This window comes from Mytilus californianus, unplaced genomic scaffold (assembly GCF_021869535.1).
Source record: "Mytilus californianus isolate M0D057914Y unplaced genomic scaffold, xbMytCali1.0.p SCAF_9, whole genome shotgun sequence".
In the NCBI taxonomy this organism is placed as follows: Eukaryota; Metazoa; Mollusca; class Bivalvia; order Mytilida; family Mytilidae; genus Mytilus; species Mytilus californianus.
In genome coordinates this window covers 63,741,622-63,754,342 of record NW_026262745.1, presented here as the reverse complement: position 1 = coordinate 63,754,342, position 12,721 = coordinate 63,741,622, and the positions used below count along the sequence as shown (strand labels likewise).

At 33.6% G+C, this 12,721-nt stretch overlaps 1 protein-coding gene across 1 annotated transcript in view; it reads right to left on the bottom strand.

Moving 5' to 3' along the window:
* Window positions 1-12,477, bottom strand: part of LOC127716554 (WSC domain-containing protein 2-like) — a 72,707-nt gene extending 60,230 nt beyond the window's left edge. The window contains exons 1-3 of the mRNA XM_052222781.1: window positions 12,428-12,477; window positions 10,466-10,538; window positions 9,025-9,043 (exon numbers count right to left, since the gene is read on the bottom strand). Coding sequence (XP_052078741.1) covers window positions 9,025-9,043; window positions 10,466-10,525 — 79 coding nt within the window. The 5' untranslated portion in view covers window positions 10,526-10,538; window positions 12,428-12,477. The remainder of the gene's footprint in view (window positions 1-9,024; window positions 9,044-10,465; window positions 10,539-12,427) is intronic.
* Window positions 12,478-12,721: the final 244 nt, after the last annotated feature.

Genomic DNA, 12,721 nt, shown 5'->3' with positions numbered 1-12,721 from the left:
GTTATGGTAATAACAGTAAAGGAATTAGGGGCCAAAAAGGGGCCAAAAATAAGCATTTTTGTAACTTCCAGACATAACTTGTGTGTTAGTGTATGGATCTCTCTGACATTGTACCACAAGGTTCCATATCACTAAAGGAATGCTGGGACTGATTTTGGGGGTAATTGCCTCCAAATTTTAGGAATTAGGGGCCAAAAAAGGGGCAAAAAACAAGCATTTTTCTAGTTTCATGACAATAACTTGTGTGTAAGTGTATGGATCTTTCTGAAATTCTACTACAAGGTTCCATATCACAAAGGGAAAGCTGGGTTTGAGTTTGGGGGTAATTGCCCTAAACGTTTAGGAATTTGGGGCCAAAAAGGGGCCAAAAAACACATTTTTTTCTAGTTTCAAGACAATAACTTGTGTTCAAGTGTATGGATCTCTCTGAAATTGTACTGCAAGGTACCATACCACAAAGGGAAGGCTGGGATTGAGTTTGGGAGTGATGAATCATAATGGGGGTTCAAAAAATTTTGGGGGGGGATTTATTTTTTTTTCCTTTTTTTTCTTTTTTTCCTTTTTTGTTTCTTTTAAAATTTTCCATTTTAAGTTGGTTATTTCTGATTTATATTTAAAATCAAATAATAATGATATGGTAGGAGATACACACCAAACAGGATGTGTAAATTATTATATAATAAGTATTGTGCAATAGCAAGAAATTTTCAATTGCACAGTATTGCACAATAGCAAGAAATCTTCAATTGCACAGTATTGCGCAATAGCAAGAAATCTTCAATTGCACAGTATTGCGCAATAGCAAGAAATATCCAATAGCACAATATTGCGCGATAGCAAGAAATTGTCAATTGTACAGTATTGCGCAATAGCAAGAAATATTTAATAGCACAGGATTGTGCAAAAGAAGATACTTCCTATAAATTGCTTATTTCTTGACCAATTTCAATGGGGTTTTATTCTTGATTTCATGGGGTTCTTTAATATGCTGAATCTAACCGTGTATTTAGTTTTTGGATTTTGGGCCCCGTTTTTAAATTGGTCCACATTGAGGTCCAAAGGGTCCAAAATTAAACTTTGTTTGATTTCATCAAAAATTGAATTATTGGGGTTCTTTGATATGCCGAATCTAACTGTGTATTTAGATTCTTAAATTTTGGTTCTGTTTTCAAATTGGTCTACATTAAGGTCCAAAGGGTCCAAAATTAAACTTAGTTTGATTTTAACAAAAATTGAATTCTTAGGGTTCTTTGATATGCTGAATCTAAACATGTATTTAGATTTTTGATTATGGGCCCAGTTTTCAAGTTGGTCCAAATCGGGGTCCAAAATTAAACTTTGTTTGATTTCAACAAAAATTGAATATATGGGGTTCTTTGATATGCTGAATCTAACCATGTATTTAGATTTTTGATTTTTGGGCCCCGTTATCAACTTTGTCCACATTGAGGTCAAAAGGGTCCAAAATTAAACTTTGTTTGATTTCATCAAAAATTGAATTATTGGGGTTCTTTGATATGCCGAATCTAACCGTGTATTTAGATTCTTAATTTTTGGTTCCGTTTTCAAATTGGTCTACATTAAGGTCCAAAGGGTCCAAAATTAAACTTAGTTTGATTTTAACAAAAATTGAATTCTTAGGGTTCTTTGATATGCTGAATCTAAACATGTATTTAGATTTTTGATTATGGGCCCAGTTTTCAAGTTGGTCCAAATCGGGGTCCAAAATTAAACTTTGTTTGATTTCAACAAAAATTGAATATATGGGGTTCTTTGATATGCTGAATCTAACCATGTATTTAGATTTTTGATTTTTGGGCCCCGTTATCAACTTTGTCCACATTGAGGTCAAAAGGGTCCAAAATTAAACTTTGTTTGATTTCATCAAAAATTGAATTCTTGGGGTTCTTTGATATGCTGAATCTAACCATGTATTTAGATTTTGGATATTGGACCATAATAGGTGAATGTCCAATTTAAAATTTTTAAGTTCTTAGACCACATTCAATCTGTGTTAGAAACCTATGCTGTGTATATGTATATTTAATCACAATCCAAATCCAAAGCTGTATCAAGCTTGAATGTTGTGTCCATACTTCCCCCAACTGTTCAGGGTTCGACCTCTGCGGTCGTATCAAGCTGCGCCCTGCGGAGCATTTTATTGTAACTTCCAGACATAACTTGTGTGTTAGTGTATGGATCTCTCTGACATTGTACCACAAGGTTCCATATCACACAGGGAATGCTGGGATTGATTTTGGGGGTAATTGCCTCAAAATATTAGGAATTAGGGGCAAAAAAAGGGGCAAAAAACAAGCATTTTTCTAGTTTCATGACAATAACTTGTGTGTAAGTTTATGGATCTTTCTGAAATTGTACTACAAGGTTCCATATCACAAAGGGAAAGCTGGAATTGAGTTTGGGGGTAATTGCCCAAAACGTTTAGGAATAAGGGGCCAAAAAAGGGCCAAAAATAAGCATTTTTCTAGTTTCCAGACAACAACTTGTGTTCAAGTGTATGGATCTCTCTGAAATTGTACCACAAGGTTCCATATCACACAGGGAATGCTGGGATTGATTTTGGGGGTAATTGCCTCAAAATATTAGGAATAAGGGGCCAAAAAAGGGGCAAAAAACAAGCATTTTTCTAGTTTCATGATAATAACTTGTGTGTAAGTGTATGGATCTTCCTGAAATTGTACTACAAGGTTCCATATCACAAAGGGAAAGCTGGAATTGAGTTTGGGGGTAATTGCCCAAAATGTTTAGGAATTAGGGGCCAAAAAGGGGCCAAAAATAAGCATTTTTCTAGTTTCCAGACAATAACTTGTGTTCAAGTGTATGGATTTCTTTGAAATTGTACTGCAAGGTACCATACCACAAAGGGAAGGCTGGAATTGAGTTTGGGGGGTTTTAAAATTTTCCATTTTAAGTTGGTTATTTCTGTTTTATATTTAAAAGCAAATAATAATGATATGGTAGGAGATACACACCAAACAGGATGTGTAAATTATTATATAATAAGTATTGTGCAATAGCAAGAAATTTTCAATTGCACAGTATTGCACAATAGCAAGAAATCTTCAATTGCACAGTATTGCGCAATAGCAAGAAATCTTCAATTCCACAGTATTGTGCAATAGCAAGAAATATCCAATAGCACAATATTGCACAATAGCAAGAAATTGTCAATTGTACAGTATTGCGCAATAGCAAGAAATATTCAATTGCACAGTATTGTGCAAAAGAAGATACTTCGTATAAATTGCTTATTTCTTGACCAATTTCAATGGGGTTTTATTCTTGAATTCTTGGGGTTCTTTAATATGCTGATTCTAACCGTGTATTAAGTTTTTGGATTTTGGGCCCCGTTTTTAAATTGGTCCACATTGAGGTCCAAAGGGTCCAAAATTAAACTTTGTTTGATTTCATCAAAAATTGAATTATTGGGGTTCTTTGATATGCCGAATCTAACCGTGTATTTAGATTCTTAATTTTTGGTTCCGTTTTCAAATTGGTCTACATTAAGGTCCAAAGGGTCCAAAATTAAACTTAGTTTGATTTTAACAAAAATTGAATTCTTAGGGTTCTTTGATATACTGAATCTAAACATGTATTTAGATTTTTGATTATGGGCCCAGTTTTCAAGTTGGTCCAAATCGGGGTCCAAAATTAAACTTTGTTTGATTTCAACAAAAATTGAATATATGGGGTTCTTTGATATGCTGAATCTAACCATGTATTTAGATTTTAGATATTGGACCATAATAGGTGAATGTCCAATTTAAAATTTTTAAGTTCTTAGACCACATTCATTCTGTGTCAGAAACCTATGCTGTGTCAAATATTTAATCACAATCCAAATTCAGAGCTGTATCAAGCTTGAATGTTGTGTCCATACTTGCCCCAACTGTTCAGGGTTCGACCTCTGCGGTCGTATCAAGCTGCGCCCTGCAGAGCATTTTATTACGTCCTATTTTAAAATTTCATTGGCATTTGAAGTAATGAGTTGAAACCAGTTTTTATCAATCATTTGTTTTTTCAAGATGTACAAACAGTACAGTAGGTTAAGTCTTTGGTGTACATTAGTTTACTATGATGTTAAGGTCAAATAAACTTGAAACTTTGTACTTACAAGTGTTCATTATGAAGTCATTTTTTTAAATAATTACAAATGAGTTACTGAACACTGAAATGTGATTGTAGACACACATCTCAATCCCATAGAGCACCGCCCTCCTCACCAGCCTCTCAGTAACCTAATGGTATATTGACTTTGAAAATTATCTTTGTTTACACTGTAAGGTTTGTGATAAGTTCAGTTTAAGGAGAACCATTAATAGTATGTTAGGGATATTTTATTTGCAGTTGAATAAGCTTTTGGACAACGCATGTGCTTGGGGATTTTTTTTTACCTTGAACCTTCAATCATGGTCAAATAACTAAGAATCTTTTGCAAAGTTTACATGTTAAAGTTTATGCTTAGGCCAGTTTAAAATCGACCACTTATCAGAGGCGGATTTAGAGGGGGCCTGGCCCCCCCTCTTTTGTGGGACAAATTTGGTTGATTATATATAGGGAATCACTGAAGCATGACAAAAGAGATTCAGTAGAGAGCAACCTTTATATTTCTTAGAAAATACTTTTTTCGGAACTGTAATGAAAAGTATGCTTATAAACAAAATTCATATTTTTTTTCAGTTAAAGACATATTTTTTATGAATCATAATATTTCAACAAATGTTTGAAACAAATTAACATAAAAACTCTCTAAATGTATTAAAATTCTGTATTGTAAAATCTTATCAATTTTGTTTTTTCGGGATTTTTCCCAATATATGTTTAAGAAATCTGTAGCATAATTTTTACTTGTAGATTTTATTTCGGGATTTTTCCCGAAATGGGTAAAAAAAGTCTATGCAACAAGTGTGTGCTTGATAATAGATTTATATTTTCGGGATTTTTCCCGAAATGTGAAAAAAATTATTAGTCATGATTTCTAGCATATACTTTGGGTTTTCGGGATAAATCCCGAAATATTTGAAGACATCTGTGTTATACATTTTGTACTTAGTTTATTTTTGTCTGGATTTTTCCCGAAATGTGTTTCAGATCTATTTGTCAAAATGCTTTGCCAACATATATGTTATAAATAATAATGTTGAAAATGATTTCGGGACATTTCCCGAATAAAAAGTTGTCACATACATCTTTACCACAAATATTTTGAAACTTTAATATATTTTGGGAAATTTCCCGAAAATTAAATGTAAGTTTTATCAATTATATGAATAAAAACAGGGAATATTGTAAAAATTGTGTGTTTCTTTATGAAATCTGCATTCATTTATGGTAAACATTGAAAAATATTATAAAAAGGAATAAAATGGATTTTACTCTTTTAAAATAGAGTCAGTTATATATAGTTGGTAAATTAGTAAGAGATTCCGTTACTACAAAATATCTAAAACCTTCAATGAATTCTTTAAAAAATACTCAAATTTGTACATGGAGAAACCTCGTGACAAACGGGATATCGCATCCAAATTATTACGGTGATGTTGTTTATAGAGCCCGTAAACTTAGATAGGACCCTGTAGACGTATCGATCCTTTAGATAAATTTATTTAAAAAGGTAAGCAATTAAACATTGTGATCCCATTTTGAATATTGTTTGTATCGGTACAATCATTGATTTGGCTATCAATAAATCAAAACATTAAAAACTAGCATTCACTAATTTCGGGCACTCTTAGGTCGGTTAAGCCCTTTCTTCTTGATTTTAATAATTTGTGTTTTATATTTTTCTGTTACACCCCTGTTCTAGGTAAGATCACAGTTTTACCCCGTCACATTTTGTATGTACTTGTCCAAAGTCAGTAGCTTGTAATCCTACGGTTGGTTTTGGTAGCTGTGTGCAATTATTGTTTTTCGTTCATTTCATGCCTGGCCCTTTTATTTTCTATTATACGGTATCAATGTTCCTCATTGTCATTGGCCATATGGTGATCTATCGCGTCCTCCAGTGGGCTCTCATTTGGGGGTCTGATCCTGGATCCCGCTTATCATTGTTATAATAAAGCTTGTATTTCACGTGTCCCTCCCGACTTCGTTTCCCGTTTTCACGCACAATAATTTGACTTTCACGTGCCATGCTTATAAAGAATTGGCCAATCCTGCGTCTCGCTTAGACCCCAATGAGATCTACTTCAGTTTCTGGTGGAAAAATTTCTCGTTTCTGATCATATCATATGTACTTCTTTAAACCTGTAGATTTACTGTTAACGTGTTCAAGTCCTGAATACTGTAAACCAACTTATTTTCGCGAGCGATTTATTTTCGCGACTTTCGCGAGAAGAAAAATAACTTGAATATAAATCGTCGCGAAAATTTAAAATTGGATCTTTCCTTATCTAACTACATCAAGTAAATTTGAAAATCGCGAATTTAAATCGCCGCGAAGTGGGCTAGGAAGGACTAAACGCGAAATAAAGCAGGGGCGGGTCCAGGTAAGGGCGTAATGGGCGTACAAAAAAAAAAAAAAAAAAAAAAAAAAAAAAAAACTATCGTTATCTGCTTATATTGTATTGAATATGGCAATTTATCATATTCATTAATTAAATACATACTCTGATTTCTTTTTATACTGATTCCCCCATCCGATAGGTGACTTGGACACCTTTTTTAAACAACCAAAGCGGTTAAGTAAATCTATACATGAAATGGTTGTTTTGTGTGACACTTCCCCAATGGCCATTCTACATCTACCCGGGGGAAACTCGCTATATATATGATACCGGGTATGTTCCGACAAACGGGGTTGCATTTTCAGCTAAATTGTCTGAAATGGGATTAGTTTTTTTTTGCCTTGCATTGGAAGGGGTCAGATTTGACTATCTAGAACGGGGTATCATAAATATAAATACAATGTTACACTATTGTTTCAGATAAGGGTGAATGTTTGGTACCATTAAAACGTTTAAACCCGCTGCAACTGTTTGCACCTGTCCTAAGTCAGGAATCTGATGTTCAGTAGTTGTCGTTTGTTGATGTGGTTCATAAGTGTTTCTCGTTTCTTATATAGATTAGACCGTTGGTTTTCCCGTTTGAATGGTTTTACACTAGTAATTTTTGGGGCCCTTTATAGCTTGCTGTTCGGTGTGAGCCAAGGCTCCGTGTTGAAGACCGTACTTTGACCTATAATGGTTTACTTTTATAAATTGTGACTTGGATGGAGAGTTGTCTCATTGGCACTCATACCACATCTTTTTATATCTACTAAATTGAAAACAACGTTCAAACCTATGATTGCGTTGGATAAAAACCGCAATTTTTATACGTGTGCATGCAAAACAAATTTCTTGGTAAAGGGGTCTAAATACAGCACAAACAACATTTTCCAAAACAGTGAAAAGGTATATTTTAACAAAACGGGTATATCAAAAGTTCAGAAAAAGCTATCGTTAAAGATTTATTTTTCATTTTTCATGCCCATTTCATATAACCTTTAAACTGAATTTACAACTTCTTCCAAAGATTTGATATCCACATGTTAATCAATACATAATTTGAATGATCTGAAGGCAGACTATTTTCACCAATTTGTCTATCATGGAATCTGTTATAATACTTCATAATTTGATGCTAAACTGTTGAAATCCAGGAGCTTCTGACCTTCCCCATGGACCCTATTCCAGGGCAACCGGAATTACGCCTCCCGTTCATAAAATCCTGGCCTAGGACTATTGAAATGTAAAGTAATGCCCTATACCCTAGAATTTGGAATTTCTCGTTATTGGTCTACTGCTGTTAAGATCCATCCAATCATTTTAATATACCATAGACAATTAACGGAGAGAATTCGGCATAAAAAATATCCAACCCTGACACTTTAACTATAAAATATACATGCTCCAAGTCAGGAACCGTTACATTAGTGCATTTCACATTTATTTTATGTTTTTTAGCCAAAAAAAGGTCAAAAAAAAAATTTTCGCATCGCTCCGCGATTGTATCCTACGCCCCCTCTTTCAAATATCCTGGAAACGCCCCTGTAAAGTATCCGCAAAAATAAATTGGTTTACAGTATATATGAATAATTTGCTTCTGTGTGTTAAGCAATTAGCACGTCAACACCAACATCTCTTATTGACAAAACAAACTTACATAGTTGAATACAACCACTAACGAGGTTCATGAATAGCAACATGCACAAAAACATGTAGCAGAGCTAACTAATATATTTGTAGATTTTGAAATAATTATACCATTTAACTTAATTGATTGATTGTTGTTGTTTAACGCCACCTGCAGCACTATTGGTTATATCGTCGTGGTCAGTTTTTTATTGGTAGAGAAAGCCGGAATGCCCGGAGAGAACTATCGACTTTCGGCAGGAAAACTGACAATCCTAGTCAATTAAAATTAGAGTCGAACGTACCTGCCACGTGCGGGTTTCGAACTTACAACCTCAGTGTTGACAGGCTAGTGGTACATATAAGTAGATGAACTTCTTAGAGACCTCGGCCGCTGAAGCCCCTTGATCGAGCGAATAACAAAACGTACATTAAAGAATGTACAATTAAAACCAGTACCACTTACATGAAAGAAATAACTATTTGTTCATATCAAGAGAGGTAAATGTTACGACGTCAATGTGTATAATTTATAGGTATGGAAAAATAAACATAAATCTGTATGTGCCTGTCCCAAGTCAAGAGCCTGTAATTCAGTGGTTGTCGTTTGTTGTTGTATATCATATTTGTTTTTCGTTCATTGTTTTGTACATAAATCATGCTGTTTTTTTCTCTCGTTTGGGACATAATGACCAGGGTTGTTTTACATTTGTCATTTTGGTGCCTTTTACACCTGACTATGCGGTATGGGTTTTGCTCAAAGTTGAAGGCCGTACGGTGACCTATGGTTGTTAACTTCTGTGTCATTTGATCTCTGATGGAGATTTGTCTCATTGGCAATCATACCACATCTTCTTATTTTCATAAATTTTAATACAAGAAAACTTACCTAGAGCAGAGTATGAACACTGAAACATATAGACAAAAGGAATTATAGATCTATTACTAACCGTGTCGTCCGTCATTGGTCATTTACATAACATAAATGGTCATATCACATAAATACAACAATAAAGTAAAAAATAATTTAAGAGGAAGTGTACGTAATTAACTACACCACCCATTTTTTTTTAATTTTTTAAATTTCACAAATGGATTCTGCTTGAAAAAAACGCCAGAAAATAAAATAAAAAAGGGGGTAACCGTTTTCGTTTTTTTAGATACGAGCTGTTGAAATTAAAAGCATGATACGCTAAAAATACAAAGGATACATAGGGAAAATCATAAAAACCGGTCGATATTTTTACATTATCAAGATCTTCTATTTTGTTGTTATGGCTATTATAAGGTCAAAAGAAGAACCCTCATATAAAATTTTAACAAAATACCCATACCATATAGTCGGTTATTAAAGGCCCCGGAATGAAAAATGTGAAACATTATAAACGAGCAAACTAACGGCCTAATTTATAACAAAACATTTTACGAAAAACAAATATGACAGACATGAACCAACGACAACCACTGAACCACAGGCTCCTGAAAGCTTGTTTTAAAATTCCGAACTAGATGACAGAATAGAGCTGACTGTGCGAGATCTACATGGATAATCAAGGTCGTTAAACATCCTTTGTAGTAGAATTTGGTAGTATTTCTGCAGAGTTTATGAAAATTGGATGCAATTGGTTTTTGAATTAAAGAAAATTTCAGTCTTTAAAAGTCTATCAATATGTAAGAATCTTAACTCATTTCCCCTCTCATTCCGACAAATATTTAATTGCAGTAACAAGTGTCACATCATTTTCTTGAACCCGCCCCTTTTACCTTATACCTTATATACACTATTCAGTCATAATTTTGAATTGCGACTTGAGAAGAAAAATTTGGTTATAATTTTGTTGTTAGGCGTTTTTACTTTCTGTTGATATAAACATGAGTCTTATTGTGTAGGATACTCAGATTTCTGATTGGAGTCGGTCTGATAAGTTCTTTGAAGTTTTGAGACAGCACAGGCATACTTGTTTGGATTCGTGATAGACCGCATGAAGTAATTTTCTCTTTCGTGTGCCCATTTTACATTTCTTGGAGTAAAAGAGATAACTCGCGTAACTAATGAGAAAGTTGCAAAAGTATAACAGTGGCTAATCATTAGAACAATAAATTGCCGATATTAATAGATCACCGCAAGTCGGAGCAATATAAAAAAAAACAGGTTTTTTCCTATCACAAATATGAGAGAGAGAGAGAAATGTTCGGCAAAAATAGAGGACAGGGATTTGGCAAATGATGCATTTAAGTTAAATGGTCGTTCTCTTAGTTTTTTCTTGGCTGATTAACACTTTAGTGAGTGTAACGTTAAAGACAAGTACATTCCAGATTATTTGACCTACCTGCAATTCAACTTGTACAAATTGAAATATCAAACACACTACTTCAATTAGTCTATGCATGATACATTTATATCTGAAACAAACAATAAAACTGAAATGCTTTATAATAATACGCTTGAATTGAATTCAGGGTAATTTTGAGCTAACACATTGTATAAACATCTGTCTATTTTTGATAAAAAAAAAACATATTTTAACCTCTAGATGTAAAATTATTAATTTGTTTATTTGCTGTTGTTTGGTTGGTGTTTCACTCATGTATATATTCATGTAACCCCATCTCCTTTATTCAAAGACTTGACGTTTGGCATCTGTCTTAAATATCGCTATGATCTTGTCTATAACCATCAACTTCCATTTCATATCTTGACTGAATGAAAGGCTAGGAAATTATCTTATATTGAGTTTGAAAATACTATTGAAAGCAGATAGGAACATGTGTCTGTACCTTTCGCTACTTGTTCATATAGTAAGGTTCAACGAGTTCATATTGTTTGAATTGATATACAGGGGTTCTATGGTGGTCAATTTCATCACTAACGGACGAAAGAAAGTCGTTCAGTCTTACCGCAGGGTCGAGTCACTAATAGTACAATCAAGTTAAATCGGTCTTGAATCATATTTTAAAAAAGACTTTCAATGATATTTTTAATCGCATTGTAACAATTATAGACAGTTCATTTATTTCTAGCACAGTCCATTTGTACATGGTTTAGACATGATCTTTGAATTGCCAACACTAGCCACTGAAATGAATATGCAGTCGTAAGTTCGACGAATAAAACATGCATACGAGAAGATATTTACGATCACATGTCTGGTTTTCATCCACATTGATGTTCCATATTCTCGTCCTTTTCTTTTATGTATTTAAAGCATTCTAATAGAGCGATGTCCGTGTGTCTGGTGTAAATTTTAAGACTTTTCAATTTTGTTAGCAAAATGAGTCAATCTTTATCACATGGCGTATCATGTTCTCACAGTGTGTTATATTTTGCAAACATGTCTTAAGTTGAAATTGTGAAAATTTCTATTTTTTCAGGAGGTTTAAGTTCTTAGATTTTGGTGGCTAAGCGGCAACTCTCATCCAAAAATAGATAGATGGTTACTACCTTTGTACATGTGTTTTTTGTTTAAGGTAACGAGTAGACAAAAAAAAAGGAAAACATTTGGAAAAATTGATTCTTTTATGAAATTCATTATCTCCATATAGGAAAAGAATAATTATGAGTTGAATAGTCATACCAAAGTGGTAAAGTTTTAAGGTCGCCAACACGAGCTGGTTAGCCGTTATGGTATACATCTGTGTCACAGATGACCATGAATATGATTGTCGTAACCAATATCCCGTCATCCTGTCCTCTTTTACTCAATTGTGACATCGCTGAATGAGACTTAACAACACATTTGTCTTTACATTGAGCAACACGGCGGGTGCTACTATAGGAACCGGAGCTGCTTGCCCTACTATAGCACCTGCAATCCCTCAATGTTTTGGTATGGTTTGTGTTGCACAGTGTTTAGTGTTTTGTGAACTGTTTTTTTTTTTTTTTTTTTTTTGTTTTTTTTTTTGGGGGGGGGAGGGGGGGGTGTCGTCTTTCTTTTCTTTGCCATTGCGTTGAAGTTTCTTTCGACTCTTTAGTTATGAATGTCCACTTGATATCTCCTACCTCTTGTTTTTGTTGATTTTACACCGTCAGCTATTTATAAACACCATATTGATACATGTCTTTTTGATGCATTCATGATTTAAATCTTCTTAAATTCTATTAATCAAATTAATTTTTTTGAATTTTGGGGATACACTTTTTTTGGGGGGATACGTGTTATATTTTTTGTTTAAATAGGTATTACGACATTCACATAATAAATTATAATACCGGAATCAATTGTAATCTTATAAACAAAATGCATGTTACGTTTCTTCAAAAGTATGTATAAAAAGATTCATTATAGATTTACCTCCATGAAAATGCAAAAATGGTCACATTCCTAAATCCCTCGAGAACTATATATCAATTTTATTTAAAATGAATAGTTTGATATTGCCTGATAAATGTAGTAAACCTTGAGCCATGTCTTTCCCTGAAGTGTTGACAGTTTTTTGTTTTTTGTATATTTTTTTTTAATATTGTAAAGTGCTAACGCAATTAACACCAACGATACTTCAATTTTAATAAAGAGAGATTCGTCTATGAATGTACCACAAAGAATTCTTATACATTTGTAAGTCTATGGATTTTAACGTCAATTTAT